We start from the raw sequence: 23,181 nt of genomic DNA, 5'->3' as shown, positions 1-23,181 counted from the left end.
ATGTGATCACATCTACGAAAGTGATCATACACGTGAACCTTGTTATAATGAAGTTGAAGGGGAAGCCAAAATCACTTAGTTATATCCAATAATTCATTATGCCAACTATTGCCATTTACAGTACGTAGAGTTTGATTTGCATTTTCACGAAATCTCCAAGGTCACGCCTAGCTGCGTCAGCACAGCCAAAACCTCCTAGAAAGCAGGCATGTGCACTCTGCTTTATGACATCCTGCTACTTGGACCGAAATTTTCATTGCCAAGCCCAGCGTGAGAAAAGCGGTGACATCAAAATCATTGCGGCTTAGTCAGGATCATCCCCATTAGATTCTATGGCAGTCGGGTAAGGTAGCATGTGTGGTGTTCTCACACCCATGCTCTTGGGACAAAGGAACAACAACACAGTAGTGCAAACTATCACAAGCGCATTTATTGCCCCTTTCATATATCAATGCCTGCTAGCCGAGTTGCTATCCACAAAACAAGTCGATGGGCGCGCGACAAATGGCGGAAGTCCGACTCACCGCGACCGGATAGCGAGCGAATATGTTCGCCCCTTGCTGGATCCCAACGTCTGGTCGTTCGCGCGTACGGTCACGCGAACGGTGGCTTTTTCGCAGGAGGCCTCACGAGACGGTCTCGCAGAAGCATGGATCGGCAGAGGCGCAGAACGTCCGCGCTGCTTGCCGTCCCGAACCAAAAAGGAAGCGCTTTGTCTTTCCCGCACCCAAGTAACCCCGCCGTGAGGCGGCGTTAACAGCGCAACACTCGCGCCATCTCTCGCACTGCGCTTCAACCACTCCGACCGCCGCGGGCGCCAAGCCACACGGCGAAGCTGCACTGCAGGAGATGGAAGCTATGCGGGAAAACAAGATATCAGGGGACGCGTGAGAGTCCTGCATCCCCACATAAATCACTAAATATTCCAGCGAAACATGTCACACGGTCTGACATCAACGCGTGCCTTGCGAACAAGATAGTACATGCAACAGTGGCCGCGCCAAGGAAATGTCCCCACGCTGTCCATAACATGCGAGTCGACATTGTCCTTGGGTACACCGCTGGCGTCCGCCGGTCACAGCAGCAGCTCTGCAGACTTGAGGGCATGATTCCAGGCCAGGACTCCGGAAACGGCAACGCAGTAGTCTGCCCGAGCAAGCGTTGTTCGCGCCGACTCACTCTGTTGGCGAGCCGCGGTAGCTGTCGGTGATCGCCGGCTGTTTTCTAAGCCGCCGAGGGTTGCGAGCTGGATACAGGCGGCCGCCGAAGTCGCTGCGCCGAACTCACCAAAGCATGACCATTGCCCGGTGGCTCGATCGTAGTCCGGGGCAGCAGCGCAGACGATGTGCAGGTGACGGCAAACTAGGGGTGATTCCAATCACGCTGCATACACTCAACACACTCGGCAAACACTAAAGTAGTGCAAGGGAGAGGAATTCTGCATGCGCATCGCCCACATGGTGCAATGTTCAACTTGGCTAGCAAAAGATCGGGCAGCTACTCAGATGCTATGTTTACGCGAACGAAGCTCGCTCCCTTGAGTCGAACAAGCAATTTCAATTCGTGCGAGGCTAACTAGAATGGGGGAAGCAAAGTGCAACACCTCAACGCCACGGTCCACCAGGTTGTGTCCCACCACGTGCGACAGGCAGCTTCGTTAAGCCTTGGGCCTAAAGCTTCGCTACCCTGACAACAACCGGCATCCAAAAAGCAACACCCAGAATGGGCGCAATACAGGCAGCCGCGAGGAGACGTCAGATCTGTTAGGTGGTCCTACCCCGCTCGATGCACACAGCATCCGAGTTGACGGCGCCCACCGCCCCAGACGGTGTCGGAGCGCCCGGTGCCAGGCCGCAATACCACCCGGCTCCCAGAGCCGCGACTTCATCAGTCAAAGAGATAGCAGAAGCTATTTACATAAGAAATTTGGACCACCCACGAGGCTTCCGTACTCACTCGCTTCAGGCTTGGTAATGCTCTGCGGGCGCTAAGCCTTGCTCTCCCAGGATGCAGACCACGTGGCTCTCGTACCGACGAATGTCATTAAAAAAAAAACACTTGCGAAAAGGCTTAGCATGTTGACATGTTCGAACACACTACAGCCACCGTCGCCTCGCTCAAGAAAGCACGCCGCCAACGCTAGCGATCAAAATCCATGCGAGCCCTACGCTTCAGTTCAAACAAAGGTCTCGAACGAAGCAAAACTGTCAAATCTATCATCCGATGCCCCAAGAGGTCCACATTGGGCAGCCAGATGTGGGCGCGCGACAAAACGCGGAAGTCCGACTCACTGCGATCGGATAGTGAGCGAATATGTTCGCCCCGTGCTGGATCCTAATGCCTGGTCGTTCGCGCGTACGGTCAAGCGAACGGTGGCTCTTTCGCATGAGGCCTCACGAGACGGTATTGCAGAAGCATGGATCAGTGCACGCGTGGCACGACTGCGCTGCTTGCCGTCCCAAACCAAAAAGGAAGCGCTTTGTCTTTCCCGCACCCAAGTAACCCCGCCGTAAGGCGGCGTTAGCAGCGCAACACTCGCGCCATCTCTCGCACTGCGCTTCAACCACTCCGACCGCCGCGGGCGCCAAGCCACGCGGCGAGGCCACACTGCAGGAGACGTAAGCCATGCGGGAAAACAAGATATCAGGGGACGCGTGAGAGTCTTGCATCGCCACACATGACATCAAAGATTGAATGCACCAGCCTTGTGTTATGTTGGATGTGTTGGCACAGCCCGGCGTGCCGAAATTGAGGATTAGCTGCCGCAACTTCTGCACATGCCTACCAAGCCTGTACGTGCACACATTGGTAGGAATGGCACCAACTCACAAGTACACATAAGGCCTAATAGCTCCAAACTAAATTTGTGGAACACTGTCTAAACCGACAGGAGTCAAGGTCGCACACTCGATACCTGCACCTCACGACGACGTGCATTGCCACGGGCGCAGAGGAACTGAAGCTATATTCAGTGCAAAGCACACCACTGCCAGCCAAGAAGCAGAGCAAAAAGCTTCTTCGTTGCCTAGGCAACCACAGCGTGCCCGCATCGCACTGCCGCCGCTTTTTCTTTCTCTTTCTTCCCCTCGTTCATGCTCGCTCCTCCTCCGCATCACACTCATTGCTCACCCCTCCCATTGGCCAACACACCTCGTTGAGAATGCTCGCTACTATGCTTGTCAGCAGGATCTTCCTGCGGACGCCGCATTATAACCGGTACTTCGTATCTCGCAGCTGCACTGTAAACAGCATGCGTATACATGGAGTTCTATGGGAGGGTACACGGGAGTCAGAAAAGGACGCATTGTAGCCAGTTCTGCGCTATAAACGGTTACATTATAAGTGGTCTAAAGTGTATCCAGTAATTCATTATAACAGAGTCTTATTTGAGGTTTGGCTGTATCGTTATACTATAGCCAACATGCAGTGTTGAGGACCAATCTGCAATAAGCAATATTATAGTCAGATGCATTCACTATTAGAAAAGTGCTAGTGTGTCTGCATTAACACAGAAAATAAATGTTCACAATGACCTGGCCACCTACCTTTGTGAAAGTGGTTGATCCAGAGGCCATGAGAATCTGTCGAACTCGATTGTGAAAACGCTGCATCGACTCATCATCCACACGGAGGAAGCACTGCGCTGTCCTTTCCTTAGTCACCTGTGCACACAAGTTGTTGAACACGTTCAACAAATATGAATTAGCTTTGTCAGTTATTTATTTCACATTTTAATAAATATATATACCGTATTTACTCGCATAATAGGCGCACTTTTTTTTTCAGAAAATCCTACTCGAAGTTCCGGGTGCGCCTATTATGCGGGGTAAAATTTACGAAATTTTTTCAACTCGCATTCTCGGGGTTCAAATTTTAACATATGTCAGGAATATGGCTAATCACACATAATTTACCAATAAATCCAGCATAAAAGGGAAAATAAAAGCTACCTACTTACCTTTTAATGAGCAGGCGAGAGACGGTGACTGAACACACACGTAAAATTTATTAAGACTATTCAGAGTCCAAGTCGGAGAGAACATCCTCATCACCGCCGTGTGGAGACTCGTCGTCCTTGTCTGAGCTCCACAGCATGTCGTCTTCGCTTGCATCCAGTGCATTGGAGATCCCAGTCTTTATAAAACGTTTCCTGACGACGTCATCGGAGATCTCTCGCCAAGCTTCCACTATCCATTCGCATAACATTTCCATAGGTGGCCTCTTAATTTTGACACCGGGGGTTAGTTGACGCTGTCCTCCAGCCATCCAATTGGTGTACAGCCTTCGAACGTTGTCGTTAAAAGGCTTATTAAGGGAAACGTTCAAAGGTTGCAGCACGGAAGTGAGGCCTCCCGGAATCACGGCAATATCTGTGCGCAGCTCTGACAACTTTTCTCGTACACGTTCTACAAGGTGCCCGCGAAAACTGTCTAAACGAGCATGGCCGGATACAACAGGCCGCCCGGCATCCGGCCCCAGACGGTCTTGACCCAGTCCACCATCAATTCCGCGGACAACAAACCTTTCTCTTGGACCCTCACGTAGATGTCTCAAGGGAAATTTCCCTTTGGAAGCGTCTTTCTCTTAAAAATAACATAAGGCAGTAGTTTGCGCCCATCCGCAGTCACTGCCAACATGACAGTACACCTTTGTTTTTCTGTGCCAGATGTTTGAATAAGCACACTTAGTGCACCTTTTTCCTCTACTGTTGTATTTCTCGGCATGTCGAAACAGAGAGGAGTCTGATCTGCATTACCTATCTATGACAAAATGAAGTTTTTTTGCTGCCAAAGCCGTACGACAAAACGGTGGAACTCGAGTACCTTGTCCTCGTATGCTGAGGGCAAGCGCTGGCACAACGTTGTGCACCTGCTCAGGGTAAGTCCGTGGCGTCGCATGAAGCGCGTTGGCCATCCGGAGCTTGCTTTGAAGTCTTTCGCTTCGATGCCCTGCGCTCGCGCAATTCTGCGCGCCTCAGTCTGCACTATGTCGAGAGACACTGCACAGCCGTCCTGTCGAAGGCCCCGTATGTGTTGAACTAGTTGATCTTCCACTTGCAGATACTTTCCCGACTTTGCACCGCGGAAGGCCCGTCGCAACTTCTTTGTGGTCTGAAGCTTTTCTTGCTGACCTCGCCAGTAGCGAATGCTTGTTTCACCGACACTGAAATGCCTGCTTGCAGCACGGTTTCCATGCTCGAGTGCATACTGCACAGCTTTCAGTTTGAATGCAGCCGTGTAGCTGCCGTACTTGCCCATTGCGGAACACGCGACCACACGAACTGCACACCGCTTGCAAAATGGCGAGATGTGGCGTTTTGTCTTTTCTTTGCCTGTGTCAGCCTGTGTAGAGCATTGATGGCGATGGCACTGTCGCTTGTGTCGAGTCGCCCGGCCTCCGAGAGTCGCCCAGCTTTCCAAGCGAAGGTAGCGAAAAGCTTACATCCGTGCGGCGGTTTGGAGGGGAGGGGGGTGTTATCGATAGTTGATGGAAGAACTATTTTTCGCTCGTTGATGGATTTTTTTTTTTTTTTTCTTTTCTAGGGACACATTAAGTCGTCGTGCTCGTTGGCTTCGCGGCGGTTCGGGGAGGGCGATGTTGTATGTGCTGTGGGCCCTCAGCAGCTGCGACGGCAGCAACACTAATGAGACTAGTAGTCCAGCAAATGCGTTGATAAGCTTGGGTTGTGGAATGTGCGTGCGTTTTTTTTTTTTTGTTTTTTTTTTCCCCACCCGAGATGGAGGGGCAGGAGGGCATCGGCTTGCAATCGTGTAAATGCGGTACTGATCACAGTGCCAAGTTCGGGGTGCACCTATTATGCGCGGAAATAAAAAAATCTGATTTTCCGCGACCAAACTGGAGGTGCGCCTATTATGCGAGTGCGCCTATTATGCGAGTAAATACGTTATGGTAATAAATAAGGAATCTACAAAAACATAATAGTATTAAAAAATGTGGCAATCTGTCAGTAACTTAGGTATACATAAATCAAGATACAGAGTAAGGTCTGCTCTTATTAAAGGGAACTCCAAATTAGTACGTAAGAACTGATTACATCTCAGTTCTAATATGAAGGTTTGGAAAATAATCGTTTTATCAATAGGATGTCTGTTGAAAAAAGAATTATGAGATTTTTTCTCTCTCAAGCTAAAAAGTTGGTGATGTTATGTTGTAAATGAGGTTCTCAATTTAACAGTGGGCCCGTGTCTTATGCTGATCTTTTATTGCATAGAAACCTTTGCATTCCAGCTTTCCTAAAAAAATATAGAAGGGTTTTCCCATTTTTATGGCAGACGGGTCATCCAAAGGCCAATCTGTGCGACAGATGAAAGCACAAACCACGCATCATGCGACTCGTTAACGACTCCACATGCAGTCATCATTGGTGCTGCACAGGTGGACGGTAAAGAGCAGGCACCCTTTCATTTTCAGGAGTGGCGTGATTTGCTTTCAGTCAAAGCTTCTGAAATCAAGAAGGTCATGGCAAGCTTGTGTGGCAACATACCGTACATTTGTTTTCATTCGCGGGGCAGTTTGTTGGATTTCCCGAGTATCGCATGGCTGCTGCGAATATGATTCGGCAACAAACTATTTGTAGCTGCCAATGCAGCACCGATTAGCCCCAATGGCCTACACGGTGTAGTCATGATGTAGGCGCTGCAAGCTGTCATGGAATGCTTGCAGCTAATACGAGATTTTTTTTTTATAGAAGAGCCAAATCAAGAAACTAAAACTGGGGTAAATTTGACGGAAACATAAAGTACAGCCAGGTGTCCTTTATTTTAATAAATACAGTCGCCGACTGATTTTTCGGACATGCTCGATTATTCTGTCTGCTTCGCGGCATCGCCCCATTCTCCCCATAGACCATACTGTATAACAACTGCCGAAAGTTCGGACACCTTGCAACCTCTCGTCTGATTTTTCGGACACTCCTTGAGCTAACTCGATCGAGAGCACCATGCACCGACTGACCGGTGCATGGTTCGACTTGCTGAACGCCATTTTTGTTTTGAACGGAGCCTCCTTGCTGCCCCATGAAGTGGCACTACTGCAAATCCTCGCTCATCATCATCGTTTCTGCCTGGTTCGACAGAGTGGCTACAGCAGTTCTGGTCTCAGCTTAGTAAGCCATGCAAGACAATTCAGCAGCTGATTTGCTTCTTTCTTTGTGCACGACGCTGCGAGTAGGCCGCGTTTTTAGTTTGCGCGACTGGTGTCGGCGTGACGGTGAGGTGGTGTTTGCTTTGTGTGCTGTGTCGAGGTTGCGGTGATCCAATGCGGCATACGGAAACATCACGTCAAGTGTCTAATAGCGCCAACAGTGCCCGCGCATACTGCGCTGGGGAATGCCGGCAAGCAGGTGCTGGGAGGCCTAGGATTTGTCGCCTTCTGATATGCTCCCTACTGACGCCGAAAATGTTCTGCCGAGACCTGCGCAGTGGTTGCATTGCGATTCCAGGCACAGTCTCATTTGACAGCTTCACAGGTGCTGACATTGCTGTACTGACATGAGCAGAACTCGATGACGGCAAGATCATTCGTCAGGTTTCTGCTGGACCGCCGGACGATGACTCCGAGTCGGAAGATGACGCAACGTGTGCTACGCTGCTGTCGCATGCGGTACGTGTACAAGCAGTGACTGTGCTTTCAGCCGGCTATAGTGACCGTACAATATCCCCTCCAAGATTCAGGCTTATCTGATTGCGCGTAAACAGAGCAGCGTGCAACGGCACATTCGATGCCAAGACGTGAAATCGCGCGTAAGTGACTGTATCCCCAAAAGCTATCGCTTGAGGAACACTTCTCGCAGCAATCGCGTCGCCCACTGGCGACATTGATGAGCTGGCGTTGTGTCATCACTTGACAAGACATGAGAACACAGGTTATCGGGTATGTCCTATACGCATAAAACTTCATGCCGATCTGCTTGGGCTTCAATTTCACCGTATTTACTCGAATGTAACGCCCTCCTTTTTTCCAATAAAACGGGTCCCAAAATTGCGCACGCCTTAGAATTGAGTACGGTCCTAAATCTGTGTTACCATATCACCATCGGCATTTCAACATGGCCACCTCATACGAGGTGTTGCACTGTCCGTCTTGCCATTTTCTGCGTTGGCACTATCAGCATGTAAGTGCTGACTGCAAAGACTTGCCGACTTCATCATGATGCCATAATTAAAAGGAAAGTGATCACGTGTACGGAGGCAGATGGAAATCAGGCCGCAACACGGGCGTTCGGAGTTCCCGCAACTTGCGTGCAGGACTCGCGCAAACAGGAGATGTGTTCTCTACGGCGGCTGCTACGTACGGCGCGGCCGCGCATCTCTATTTTAAAGCGATCTAAGATGGAGACAGTGTCTACGCATCTAGGCGCACCGGGCTGTATCCTCGGCGCTTAGTTCACATCGAAGCGAGAGGCAGCACAAAGGTCAATTCCCTCGCTCCTGCTACCGCACTTCCTCACTCCTGTGTTTAAAGAGTTTCCGCGGTCATTGAGTGAGACATGTTCACGCTTGTTAATTTAGTCAGTAAGCAAATGTGTTAAAAGTTTATATGGTCGATAAAACCATATATTTGAATTAGTAAAGGCAAGGCGCAGAAGACCAGGACTCAAGAAGAAGAACACAAACGACAGGACCGGCGCCCCGTTTGTGTTCTTCTTGAGTGCTGGTCTTCTGCGCCTTGCCTTTACTAATTCAAGCATGAACCAACTAGCCCAAGCAGGAGTTTTACTTAAAACCGTATAGCTGTCTACTAATTTGCTATCGTAATCGATGCTCCGCCTTTCGCGCGAAACTGCAACTTTTTTTTATTTATCACAACTATAGTGCATTGCGAGTAAATCTTTGCTTTTTGCAAATGAGAGAAAAATGTATTCCTGTACGGAAGAATGAGATGCACAGTACTGTAAAGGACTTTTTCTTTCTTTAAGTCATGGCAAACAGGTGTGCATTGCAATCGAGGCTGTTCCCCCCCCTCCCACCCTTTTTTTTTTTTTTGTTCTCGAAAAACGGGTGCGCGTTACAATTGAGGGCACGTTAGAATCAAGTAAATATGGTACTTTTTTTTTCGTTATAAGAATTTTAGGTGATACAAACTTTTGCGCCATACCAAGATATTTGTATCAAGATTCTACTGTATTCGCAAAATCAAATAGTAGATTCGATTTGCAAATCAAATTATTCGAACATTCACTACTCGATTCGGTGATATTTGAGTATTCGGAGACCTCTATCAGAAACATCTTTTTAACTTCATGCACATTGGTGAAAAGAAGGATGGGCACTATAGGAAGGAAAGCTTTCAACACAACATTCTTATGTTGCATGACTCACCTTCGCAACTTTAAATGCTGCTTCATGAAAGCAACCGCTACAGAAGCACCTGAAGCCCAAACACAGTTGTTTATTGTAATAAGGTTCGGCTGTATTCAGGCCCACCCACCTCATTCTGCAGGTTCCACACGCCATCCTTGTGGCTGAACTCCTCGTGGGTCATGCGGCACTTGGGCAAGATGCGGCACTCGAAGCCACCCATGTTAAACAGCAGGTTGGGGTTGTCCTTGCTGTACACCGACACAAAGCTGCCCTCCCACTGGACTGTTGTCACTGACCGTGGCAGTCGGTTCTTGATGTCCCAAAACACTGCACGGCCCCTGCACCGCATGCACAAGTCAGCACATTTTTACACCACAAGTGAGGATGCATCAGCAAAATTAGCACAGACAGACAGACAACCAAAATGTATGGCACCCACTTTTGCAATGCGTTAGCATTCTTAAGGTGGTTCACGCACTTTCCAGGGGCTACCTATCTATGTACATTTGCATGTATTTATCTTTGCATCTAACCATTTTCCCACCTACCTGTGTTAATGTGTAGTCCATGGTAGAATGGTTAGAGCATCGAGCTGCTTTGCTGACAGGTTCAAAAGCAACTATCGAATCAACTTGCATAAATAAATATGCCAATGTGTACATACGTCGGTCTCTTCAACGAAGCTCTTTCACGCCGGCATAGATCACTGTAGATGTGGCACTGGGCAGACATTGCTGTTTGAAAAAAAATTCACTGACAATTATGATACTCCCCAATTCGAAATTTGAGTGCAGCTCTATAAGCGTTTTCATTTCACGATATATTGGCTGGTGCAGACAATCTGTCTCGTGCTGCACGTTGCAAAACAGAACAAAGTGTTGCGCGCATGCCTTGCCAATCTTGTAATTGCGACAGCCAGTGCGTGGGTGACATGTGGGTGCGATTCAAAGCAGCCACCGCCCACAGACCTCAGAGACGACGCACACAACTCTGGCGCCATCTTGTTGCCATTGTCGCCACACGACACTTCTCTTCAAACCCTTTCAGCATATCCTCCTCTTCCGCTTTTCGCCTCATGGTTCCATTGCGCCCTCCTCCTCCGCTCCACATTCTCTCTCTTCTTTCGCTGTGCTTGTTCGCTTAGTTTCACCGATGCTGATGCTTGCTGCACGAACGAGCACCTGAGGGTTGCACCTTGAACACTCTTTAACACGGACTTGGAGCTTGGAGTATGTGCCGCTCGGTCTATGCTGATCTTCAATGAACCACCTCTTTGATGTCAACTTGGGTCACTGGGCCAGTAGGTGTGTTCCGCTCTTCAATGAACGTCTCCAATGCCAACTTCGGTAATTAGGTATGTTATGTGCCAGTGGGATTGTGCCGCTCTACAATGACATAAGAGATCCCTCAAATTTCTACGATGCAGAGTAGAATCAAGCCCACATCACAACGGAAAGTCGAGTAGCTGTTCGCACAGCTACTCGACGCATTAGCAGGCTGTGACAAATGCAGTGGGTAGGTGCTGCTTTTCGATGTATGTCTTTCACGCCAATGCTTTACAGAGTTGTGCCATGAACGAACTGGGTATATGCCACTCTTCAATGGACGTCTCATCAACTTGGGTCACACAGTATGTCCCACTGTGTGTGCGGCAAGCGAGGGAACAATTCTCAGTGTTCGCAGGTACTGGCGCACGACGCTTCTTGTCTTGAAGGTCACGCGCAGACATCTTGGCAGTGCTACTAGATGGCGCAGCGTGTCCAGAAAAAAAGAAAGAAGGGTGAGAAAGAAAACTGGTTGCTGCATGACATGTTTCTCAGCATTTGCACGTACTAGTGCACCATGCATTTCAGATGCCACACCAAGCTTTCCAGCAGCGGTGCTAGATGGCACCGTGTGTTCTTAGGCAAGCGCGAGAGGGGAGTCTCACGGCAGTACACACCTCATAAATTACTTGTTTCTGTGGTGGCAATATGTTAAAGGCCATATTGATTCAATGCATACAGTTGACAGTCATCGTGAGATGGGTTCAGCCAAACTTCTTTAATGTCATGGAAAGCTTACCAGCCAGACTGTCCAGTACTGTCGTGATAACGAGGAGAACACTGTGGAACATTTTTTTTTATCTGAATTTTTCTCTATAAAGTTGCGATAGCGTTTATGAATTCCTATGCTGTAAACACTAGCAGTGGTTGAACGAGAAAATGTTGCTGGAGCCAACCTTTTGAGAAGGGGGCTTGTATTCGTCAGAGCAGCAGTTTCTTTCATAATCAGCTTCTTTATGAACTCTCCCCACACTCAATGGGTGAGGAGGATTAAAATAAGCAGATACACAGAGTAAGAGTATTGAAGTTAAAATGCTCAAAAAAAAAGAAATTTTTTAACACTTTCAGTTAAATTTCCCTACTCTATGCACAAGTTTATTCTCCCTCTCACCTGATGAGGGTGCGGGAGTGTGAGCTACAGGCACATAAAAACAGTGCTAAGGAAAGCAGATGCTGCCCTGACAGAGACAATCTGCCTTGTCCAAAGGTTGGCTCCAAAGATAATGTTTATTTAGCCGTTACTATCACTTCAAGCCTCCATCTTCTTGCGAACTTCTGCGATGTCTGGAATGCTGGGAACAGAGATGAGCCTGATAGCGATTTTACACAGGCATTGGTGGCAGGTAGACGACAAGTGCTGCCCCAGCCCTAACAAATTACATGAACAAGGAAATGTTCATGTTGGTCATGCTTCCTCAATAGTTAAATTATTCCTGCAATAATAGCTACGTTGCTTCGCAATTTCCGGTCCAAAGGTGGTATTTTGGACCTTGTCGAATTTGGCACATTATCAGCTCCAATTGGCTCAGAAGTTTATTACTAATTCCCTCTAATTGGTTCAAAATGTTGCCACTGCAGAATCTGACAATTTGGCAGAATTTGACAGTGTCCAGAATAGCATTCACATACTGCTTTGGCAATATACTAGTCAAGTTTGTTTCTGGCCAAGCAAAGCCAAGTTTTCGAAAGCAAAAAGACACGTTTATACAGTAACCTGACCTCTTACATGTGACCTGCAGTTCCATGCGTTGCCATTCATAATGTGTGCCGACATGCAATGAAGGCAGCCCCAGTTTTGCTGTTCCACTCGTTACTGTGTGGGTAGCTCTGCTAGTAAGTGTAAACTCTAGATCATAATGCTCATATAATCATAGAGTGATATCAAGCGTATGTATCCTCATGAATCTCCAGCTGGAAAACTTTTTCAAATCCTTCAATCACAAGCTAAGCTATTGGGCCAAATGAGCGGCTTTCTCTTCCATTACCTTTCCACTTACGTGCTGGAAGCTACACAGGAAAGACGACAAGGGGGCACAAGGAATCAATGTCCTGCTGGCCCAGCCCAAATATTGAAAGTCTCAGCAATGAGACAGCTCATGGTGGCACCCTGTGGCAGCCGCGGTAGACTATGACATAGAGTTTCATACAGTAATTAACAGAGGGAACTGTGGCGCTAGTGTCTACTGGAGCTGCAAGCAGGGCGGTTCAGCCACCATGGGAAGGGCGGTTAGTACAGGGACTCGCCTAAACATCGTCCCTATGTCTTTGAACGGCTTCGAGACTTTGCAAACTCATCATTTGCAACAAACTATGGTGTTATAAATAATATAACAATTTACTTAAACATTATGAACTCTTTCCCTACTGCGCCTACTGAGCATCGTTAGCCTGCTATCAATGGTTTGAAAAGCCGATTTGGAAACCTTCTGTGCTGCTCACAGACACATTTCACCATCGAACATGAAGGAGAACTATATTTTGTTTCCCAAGCAGTTCACTTTTTTCCTGCATGGGGGCAATTTTTTAATGCATTCCGAAGTTTTGTGATAGTCAAAGTAGAAAGCAAAAATGGCCACTTCTGGAAGCAGTGCACACGCACTTCGAAAGATCACAGATGTCGTGATTCCACTGCGCCTGAGGCTGATTTTATTGATGGGTCGAGCAGCAGCAAGTCTGAGGATGCTGCCTTTTCATCAGAGTGACTGATAGCGATGACGACCCAAACCAGCCCGGAACATAGGTGGTCGCAGCATGGTTGATTTCGCCTATTTCTTAGGCCCATCTTTGTTGCCGTTTCGAGAGCTTACGAGACTACCAAGATAGGGACTTATAGAAGCTGCAAGAAATGCTACGACAGGAAATCCAAGCAGAAAACAAAGAGTTTACTGCAAGACATGCAACATTCCACTATGTTTTAGATAGAGGCACTGCTTTGCCACATGGCATGCACAAATGCAGTGCTTGCAGTTAAAATTTTTATAGTTAAAAACCTGTTCAATGAAATTATACGATTTTTTTAGAGATAGTGTCTATTAGACGACAATACATTTAGCATATCTCAAAATTTGTGTTACAACTTTTTCTTAGTAGACACAAGTGTGCCTTTACAAACTGTTCAATTTTATCCCACAATCTTGATTCTGGCAATTTATATCTTTTTTATAACCTAGATCTCGTTAATAAAACTTTTATGCACGAAAAGTGCATTCCTTCTGCTTTTGTTGATGCATTACATAAAATATTGAGTGCAGTAGTTCCTTCAGAAAAAAGATCTGGCACAACCTACAAAAAGAAAATAAACTTTTTTTCTCCACGGCAAGGAAATAGTTATAACTGTTCGACGGCAGGATTCGAATTTCAAACCTCTAGCACAGAAGACCAATACTGAAACCGTTGGGCCACAGACATGTGCATTGACAAGTGGCATTAGGAATTTCTCGTGCCGAAACCAGTACACTGATATGCTTGGTGCATTTTGTTTTTGCCACCTGAACCAGCAGAACCCCTGTAATTAGTAGTGATTATGTATGCATGTTCTCACAGTCTTATTGCCTTCTGCATAAAGAAAAATTATAAGCTGCCTGAAATTGAGGCCAATAAGGGCAGATAAAGCGTAGTAAACAAAGCTAGAAGAACGTTTGAAGCCACAAGTAGGTATGTGCAAATACCCGAACATTCCATTTCAGATCGAATAGTCAATGTTCGAATTATTCTGTTTGCAAATTGAATATCTTATGTTCGATTACTGAAATATTCGTTTTTTCAAATATTGGTACCTTCGGTGAATGACCCCGACATGGTCAGTGCACTGAAGCATGCAATGTCCCCACCCCATGGAGTGCAATCTCTATTGGTGCAAGGTTCGGCCAGGTCAGTGATACCGCTTGAAATGATTAACGCAATGAAAACAGAGGGAACTACAACAGCAGCACATATGAAAACCACAAGAGAATGTGTGAAGATCTGTCTGATTAGCCATTGGAGGGCACATTGATCACATTGAATACGCGAGTTCAGTCTTCATGCACCTGATTCGCACGCTTCGGAGCTTTCTACCCACATGCGAACACACACCCCAACTTGGCACGTGTGCTCGCCGTAGTTGCCAGCTGGTCGACCGCAGACCCAAACGCCGCTTCCATGGTTGTCAATCTAACCTGTATTCTTCCTTTCCTGACCTATCACTGATAAGAGAAAAGTTTTCTACGATGTTTTGCAGCTCGTTATCACATCGGTTAGTGGCAAATTTTCGTCATGGCTACACTGTCTAGCCAGTTAGGCCTATAGAAGCTGTGCCACGTGTCGGTGACTAAAGTTACGGTCACCAAATTAACTCAGATCTATTCACAGCAGTCTCACGACCCTCAGAAAGTTGACAAATCGCCTCACCAATGAAAGTGAGTGCATGGGATGACCATTGTATGTTCACGGCTGCCATCTTAATGAAATACCGTACGGTGGCCCCTCATTCCATTTGCCATTTGTAGGCTCACAGCAGACTTTTTGTAGCTTTCAGTAACCCATCACAAGACTAGCTTTGGTATGACATGCAGTTGGTATTGCGCATCTCTCCTGACCATATTTGGTGCTGTCCATTTTGTCAGGATCATACTGATGACACCAATACTCCATCAGAGCCCCCATGCAGCTTTTATCACTGTAGCCATTAAAAGGCTGTGCACAGGTACAGTGCACAGTAAAGCATACAATACAGGGTGTCCATCATATTCCCCTCATTTAGATTTTTCTAAATTATATTGCAACTACTACACACATCTTCAGCTAAATAAATTGCAGCCTTGCTCACAAGGTTGCTGCAAATCTCACTGAACTAGGAACTGGCCATAATTTTTTAAACCAGCAATGTAAATTCTCTAGCCAACTACATCCTAGAGCTCAACAGAAACACTATATTGTGGGTTTCACTCACAGGTTAACATCATGCTTCATGAGACGCATACGGGCATCTCTGGGCCAACACTTCTTGTTGTTGTACCCAACAATGTTCTCATTGTTTGGGTCAGGGTGCTCAGTTAGGTAGCGCTGGATCAGGTCTCTTGCTTCTTCGGCAGTGAACCTGTAAAGAACAAATATTTTAGGTACTAAAACCATGCCAAAGTCACTGGATACATAAATGCACATGCAAGAAGCCAAGTTGAAGTGTCATGGCCGTAGCAAGTTGCAGGAGACACTAAATCATCACACCGTGTGGGTGAAGCAGCGCACTGAACAGGACAAAGCATAAAGGAAACACGGAGTGTTGTTTCCTTGTGTCCTCTCCGCTTTGTCCTGTTCAGTGTGCTGCTTCACCCACATGATACGATGATTAGTCACTAACTTGCCCAATTTTCCAATGAACTCAGCCACCAAAAATTTAACAAACCTCCATCTTGACTAACAAGTAGGTGCAGCAGGTCGAACCACTTGCCAGAAATCCCTTAACCTCTCTCTTCTCCCCTATCAACTTTCTAAATTGTTCAGACACTAAATATTTGACGAAGCTCCATCTTGACTAACAAGTAGATGGAGCAGGTTGAACCACTCACCAGCAATGCCTTAAGAGGGTATGAGCCATTCAGTGTCTTATGTGACAGACAGATTTGATTTTCAAGCAATTTAATTTTGAAGAATCGCAAGCAGCAATGGCGGGTGGATGCTGCTAATCATGCCACAAAGCAAACTCAAGACATCGAACAAAAGGAACCACGGCAGACTGCAGGCATATCGTCACTGATGCCGTTCTCTCCTTCACAGCCGAATGTGTGTGTAAACTCATTAAGAAACACAAAGACGTAACCAATAATTGAGAGACTTTAATGAATTGTCGGGATTAAATTGAGAGACTTTAGTGAATTGTCGGGATTAACATAGTGATAAGCACCAGGGCTGCATGTTTCAGCATCGCTGGTTAACCCTCTGTACAGGGCGTTTGGGCGATAAATTTTTTCTCATGGGCATTGCCATATTGTATATGGCAGTGGCACCATCTATGAGCAGTCGGCATCCTGGCTTGGACGAGAGCTTCGTGTTGTACGCCAGGTATACACTTGGCGGCAGTGTCTGGTGGTGGTTTGCACAATTGCACGGTCTGTTTAGTATGACGTGGTGTGTTCTACAGTTCTGCGGGACATACTGAAGTGATTCAAGTAAGCATGGCCAGAGCTTCTGCAGTGCGGAGCATCCAGCATGATGAGTGATGCATGTTTAAGCTTAGAATTAGCCTCGGAGATCAGTTATGCATTTCTGAAAATTCATTTTGCTCATGTGACCTTACTGCAGCACTCTCATTGTAGTTCTAAGCTGTCATTTAGCAGCATTGAGTAGTTACGAAACATATGAAAATCATTACAGCGTAGGTACCGTGCTGCTAGAGAATAAGTTGTGCTGTTTGTTAACTTGGACAAGCATTTAAATTGTTACCTGTAGATACATTGCCCACCTACCTCGTTTGTTATTTCACCCACGAAAAAAATAGTTCAGGTTAGTAATAACAGCATATTGTACAGCATGAATCACATTTGAGTGGTCGAGCGACTGGCTGTGGATTGTGCGTTTGTCTGAAGCCTTGGTAGACACTGCATTATAAACCTGTTTGCTCGATATAATGAACGGTCCAAGCACGCAGCATGACGATGCATGGTCTCATAGTGGCAATAGCTCGTTTTCTTTTTCTTTTTTTTCTTGTTCTTTTTTTGCGAAGGAAGACAACGAAAATGTTTGTTTTTTTTTCAGTCTGTTCGGCTTGTCATCTACAACGCACTAATTTGCCTTATGGACATTGTGTCCTCACAAAATAGCCGATAGATTCTTTTTATGCCATTCCCATTGGATATCACTGCTCTACTGGATAACAAGGCAATGCCGAAGCACGAAGCTTACATGCATGATGCTGGTTTACCAACTGCACTGATCATTGTGTTGAGCAATGCCACTGGCCTCATACAGGAGGCTAAGTAGACACTGGAGTGATTTCAAGTCTACTAGACTTGAAATGCTGAGAACGATGTCAGTGGCTGACGAAAATGTTTCATAACAATTGGTGCTTAGACATTTCGGGGTTGCATTGGGTTGGCCGTACGTGTGAGCTCTTTGTCGAATGTTAGAGGCAGCACCAACATTGTGTCATGAGAGGACCTGCAGAGCCACGCTCTGACCGCTTGACAGGCGCATACACACTGGCGTCGCAACAGCAAGTGAAGTTTATTCGTGCACTGGAATACAGGTAGGAATGCAGTTGGCACAACCAGATAGGTACAGAAACATGGGCAGCGACTACTGTGCCTCCTTTCTTGGGGAATACATACAGTAGCTGCGACACTTGCAACTTTACGAGTTCAAACACACAGGCGGTACTATGCGGTGGCCACACCGTGTCCTCACTACACTGTGCTCTTCAGTGATGCCAACAGAGTACAATTCTCTGCTCAGTACACTTTCCTTGATATCCGCAGAAGCATCTGTACGGGAGAACGCACCCTGCATTGGAGCCTGTCAGCACTGCTGGGTCGAATGTTGGAGGCGATGCCAACACTGCGTATCAGAGCCTCGCTCTGACCGGGAACATGCCCGTACACATTGGCATCGCAAACAGCGGTGAAGTTTACTCATGCACCCGAATGCAGGTGGGAACGCAGGTGGCGTCACGACATAGCTAGGGAAACATAGGTGGTGAACACTGCTCCTATGGTTAGTACTCCTATGAGATACTATATCCCCACAGCATGCTCACTTGTTCATTGCACTGTCCATGCAATCTCTCCCGTTGCTCATGCTGCGCATGCTCTCTATTCCTCTCGTTACCCGTGGCACTGTATAAACATGTGGACTGGTTGGGAAACGGCAACCTGCAAACCACAGTGTGTTTTCCAGAAACTGTCCAATGCAGAATACCTTTTCCACAACAGAAGCAACAAGGCGAGCGTCTACTGTGCTTCTAATTTGAAGGCAGAAAAAAAAATGTGGGCATAAGACGCAATTACAAATGCCAAGTATATTTTGTACATCAGCAACAAAATCTTCTGCAACATCGAGCTTGAAGTGTATGCAAATTAAATGCGAAAGAAGCCACCATGTTTAGAGTTGTGAGAAAGAAAAACAAGTACTGCTTGTGTATTCCCTTCTGATCTGAAGCATGCTAATAAAATTTCAGGGGTGCTGAGTGTCATTCTCATTTTTTGGTAGGTGCAAACAATAACTTTTTTTGGAGGTGGGCAGATATCAAACACTATACATATGAGTCGAGTATGATTAGGAAGTATTGAATATCGAAAATTCAAAGCAGACGAATTTACACATTTATGGCAGGAATATTTGTTTCTATATAATTAGGTATCCCACAAGAACTGACTACTCTAAAAAGACAGCCAACAGTCAGGAACAAAGAATAAGTTTTAAACACAAGATCCCTAATTCTCGAAACTTCACGAACGGCCTCTCTAGGACTGTAGAACCTGTTTGCAAACAAGCTTTCAAAGAATGAATGGCTCTGTGTGAATAGAGCTTTACAAAATTTCTAGATAAATGGTTGCTGAAAAACGATCAGAAGTTATAGCAAAGAAAAAAAATTGGCTGAAGGCTTAGCTAGGTTAAGCCTGGAAGATTGCGAAAGCAATACCCTTGGCTGCGCCTTGGTTCGGCTGATGGTGTGGACATGGTTGCCCTTTGTTAAACTTATGGATATACATCATCCGACATAGCGCAAGGCAGCGCGCCGACCGCTGCGAGGAGCCGAGCTGTAGCCCCATTTATCCTCCTAGCGTGACGTCACACCAGCGAGCGCCCTCTCTCGGTAGCGCCGCAGCAGCGGCACGCAAGGCTTCGCCTCCACCAACGATTCCGCGAGCTGGGGGCCCGTCTCTCGGTCTCGCGTGACGTCACACGGTCACGTGACGCGCAGCTGTGTAAGGAGGCGCCACGACCACCGATGGGGCGAAAGTGCGAACAGTATTGCTTTCGCAATAAAAAGAAAAGGCTGCTGAAGGACTTGTTTAGAACTCCTCGCTGGGCGAGTTGGTGCATGGCTGTTAGGGAGAGTTTCGCATCCAAAAGGACGAACATCGAAAAAAAAAAATGTACATGGAAAGAGGACATGTAAAAGGGCCCATTGCAAGAAAAACATCACTGGTCGTAGCATAAAAGATAAAAATGCTATGTGATTAGGCCGCCAAAGAAACTAATACACAAGTCTTTGAGTCACCTTTAACTACCAAACCAAAAACAAAACTTGTATCATCCCTTATGTTTCTGCATTCCTTTGAGAATGTTTCTATTGTTTCAATTCTGATAACTTGTGATAGTTAGCAGATGGAGAAAACAGGCAGTTGTTAACCAAATATTTGGTTAGTTTAGAATATTTGAATATACGGAACAGTGCCTTTTCAAATAAGAATTCGAAGAGTAAGTGTATAATATTAGACTTGTTTTCAAAACTTCAAATATTTCCCTACTGCTGGATTTTTTATGCTAGTTTGCCTCAGAAACATGCAAACAAGGGCGCAATGTTTTGTACAACATATTTCAATGGCTTTCTAAACAGCAGTTGCACGTCTCGTCAGGCCCAATCACTTAAAGAAAACTGCATCACAGAAACTTTTGTCGTGCGATTATAATAATGTTAAGTGTTCAAAAAAAAAAGGAAACATCAAGGTGTTCCCACTTCCGATCTTGCATTGTTCAAGAACGATTAGCCTTAGTAGGAACAGCATATTTAAATGAATTATAAGTGCTGTTTGTTCTGGCGACACTCACAAGCAAGTATTAGTGCAAGGAAATGCAAAGGCTTGCGAAGATTGAAACAAAGTGTTTTATGACAAATAGTATGCAATTGACAACTGTGTGGACTACTACCTGCAGCTGCCATTCCGTCACGCAGCTGCACAAGAGGCTTGCAGACCACACATAGGATATTGGAAAACACCCATGACATTTGCCCTTTTCATTGCTGCCAAAACATGCTATTGCATTTACTGTGTTTGAACGTTGCACTTTTAACCACGAAATTGTTTCTCCTCATCGGCTGGTCCTGCAGCATGCTTCTTCCCAAAGGAGCCAGCATTGTGTAAATGTGCCTGTAACTTACTAAACTTTATCGTTGTGTGCGTAAGGGCCACTCGATTTATCACAAAACATATCACAAGGAGGCACAGAATCGGAAAAATGCATGACTAGACTGTACACGGTGGCCCTCGTCTCATCTGTGAATTTTCCTGGATTAAGAAATTTCACCGGACTGGTCTCAGTGTTTCATATTTTCGAGGCCATTGTGGCACTGGGTGACATAAACATACGTGCCAAACTTGCGAAATGACGAGGCCACACTTGCCAACATGTAAACACAACCATGGGTAGCATGCACACTTGATCTAACAGGAAAAGAGGTAGGCATCAAAGTTAGAAAAAAAACTTGAGATTGCCTTGTCTACACTCGCATAATGAACACACTTGCATAATAAATGCACCACCGATCTTGCTCTGGAATATCTGGATTTTTGTTTTCCCCGCATAATTTATTGCATCCCCGCTTTTTTTCTTGTGCCGTCCGGCAATCCAGTGGCAACAGTAATTTTTGGGGGAGACTAGAATCTTTTACTCTTGCATGCACATTTATAGCAAGTGTACCTAATCTCAATGCCCATCGCTGTGCCAACACAGCCGAAGCTATGGGTTTGATGTTTGATGACGGCGAGAAAACAGTGGCGGCAAGCATGCAGTAAGAACAAGCTCGGCATTATCGTGGTTGCTCGGGACCCGACAGAAAGAGTGACTGCAATAATGCTAGGCCTGTTCTTGCATGATTGCGGTGGGACAGAGTTTATCCTCTCATGAATCAGAAACACTTATCAGCCGTCGATCAACTTAAACATTTCCAACTTCAACAACAGAAACAATTCTAAAAAATACAGCCCCAAGCATCTTCCTAATACTGTCCACCTTATTTTCACAATCATTATCAACAGGCATTATCCCTCACAATTGGAAGGTGGCTAAGGTAGTGCCATTCTTCAAGTTGGATCGTTCCTTCACCGCTTAATTATTGACCAATTTGTTTAACAAGTAACATTTGTAAATTTTACGAACATATCATACACTCTCAGGTCATTAACTACCTTGAAGAACATAACCTCATCTTTAAGCAACAGCATGGTTTTCAGAGAGGCTATTCATGTGACACTCAGCTCGCTGGCTTTATTCACGACATACATTCATCAATAGACACCGTAATTCAAGTAGATGCCGTATTCCTAGATTTTTCAAAAGTATTCGACTGTGTTCCTCATCGTCGACTTATTCACAAGCTTACACCTCTCAGCATCGACTCTACTGTTGTCACTTGGATAAAAGACTTTCTAACAGGACGCAATTAACATCAGTTAACAACCACAAGTCATCTCTAGCCCCCATAATATCTGGTGTACCACAGGAAAGTGTGCTTGGGCCCCTACTTTTCCTAATTTATATTAATATCTACCAGACGACATCCAATCCAATATCAGACTATTTGCTGATGACTGCCATCATATATCGTAATATTCACTTTAACTGTGATCATGACATTCTTCAATCTGACCTAAGCGTAATAACCGTGTGGTCTTCAATCTGGCTAATGCCTCTAAATCTTGCTAAAACTAAATTCATGTCTTTTACTAATCAGGCACCCCGAACTTCAACATCTTACATCTTAAACGAGAGCCTTGTTGAACAAGTTTCCAGCTACAAATATCTTGGCGTACACCTAACCCCTAACTTGACGTGGAATAATCACATTAACCATATCCTCGCATCTGCAAACCGTTCACTTCGTTTCCTTAAATATAACCTCAAACCTGCTCCCATACCCTTACGCAAATTGGCATACACAACACTAATACGCCCTAAAATAGAGTATGCGTCAGCCATATGGGACCCCCATCAGACATACCTTATAACTGACTTAGAAGCCATGCAGAACCGTGCTGTACGCTTCATCTTTTCGCATTATTCACGAGAAACCAGTGTAACAGCATTAAAAAATCGCGCCGAGCTTGAAGCCTTGTCCCTTCATTGTAATATATCTCATTTAACACTATTCCATAAGCTTTACTATCAAGTACCTGCATAACGAGTTCATGTGTGAACCCCCAGCCGTTTTTCCACGTCGGGATCATTCTTGCAAACTCAAATGCACCATGTGTCGTTCCCTCGCTTTTGGTCAGTCATTTATACCTCGCACCGTGATAGGGTGGAATATTCTACCATCGCACATTGTCACGGAAACAAATGCCTTGAAATTTACACATGCTCTACGCAGTACCATGCATACCTAATATATTGTCACGTGGTAGTGACAGTGAAGAAAGCAGCAATACGGTGGAATACAAAGCTAGCTTTTATTGGGCGAACCTGTGCCCACAAAAACAGGCTACACTTATAGCACAACGATAGCGGCGAACACGGTTGGCGATGGTCGGAAATCTGATCAGCGGGTCAAGCGCGTCGGCTTTTATACAGCAGTCGTCGAATGTTCCAGACTAATTGTTGGGACCCGCATGCCTTCA

General features: G+C 46.0%; 1 protein-coding gene across 2 annotated transcripts in view; it reads right to left on the bottom strand.

Annotated features, from left to right (window-relative positions):
• Prp8 (pre-mRNA processing factor 8) overlaps window positions 1–23,181 on the bottom strand; it is a 376,058-nt gene that overhangs the window by 145,822 nt on the left and 207,055 nt on the right. For both annotated transcript variants that reach the window (XM_075684108.1, XM_075684107.1), the window contains exons 18-20: window positions 15,579–15,725; window positions 9,451–9,661; window positions 3,546–3,662 (exon numbers count right to left, since the gene is read on the bottom strand). In XM_075684108.1, coding sequence (XP_075540223.1) covers window positions 3,546–3,662; window positions 9,451–9,661; window positions 15,579–15,725 — 475 coding nt within the window. The remainder of the gene's footprint in view (window positions 1–3,545; window positions 3,663–9,450; window positions 9,662–15,578; window positions 15,726–23,181) is intronic.

Source organism: Dermacentor variabilis, chromosome 3 (assembly GCF_050947875.1).
Source record: "Dermacentor variabilis isolate Ectoservices chromosome 3, ASM5094787v1, whole genome shotgun sequence".
Lineage (NCBI taxonomy): Eukaryota > Metazoa > Arthropoda > Arachnida > Ixodida > Ixodidae > Dermacentor > Dermacentor variabilis.
Note: the sequence above shows the minus strand (reverse complement) of the source record. Positions and strands in the feature narration are given on the sequence as shown.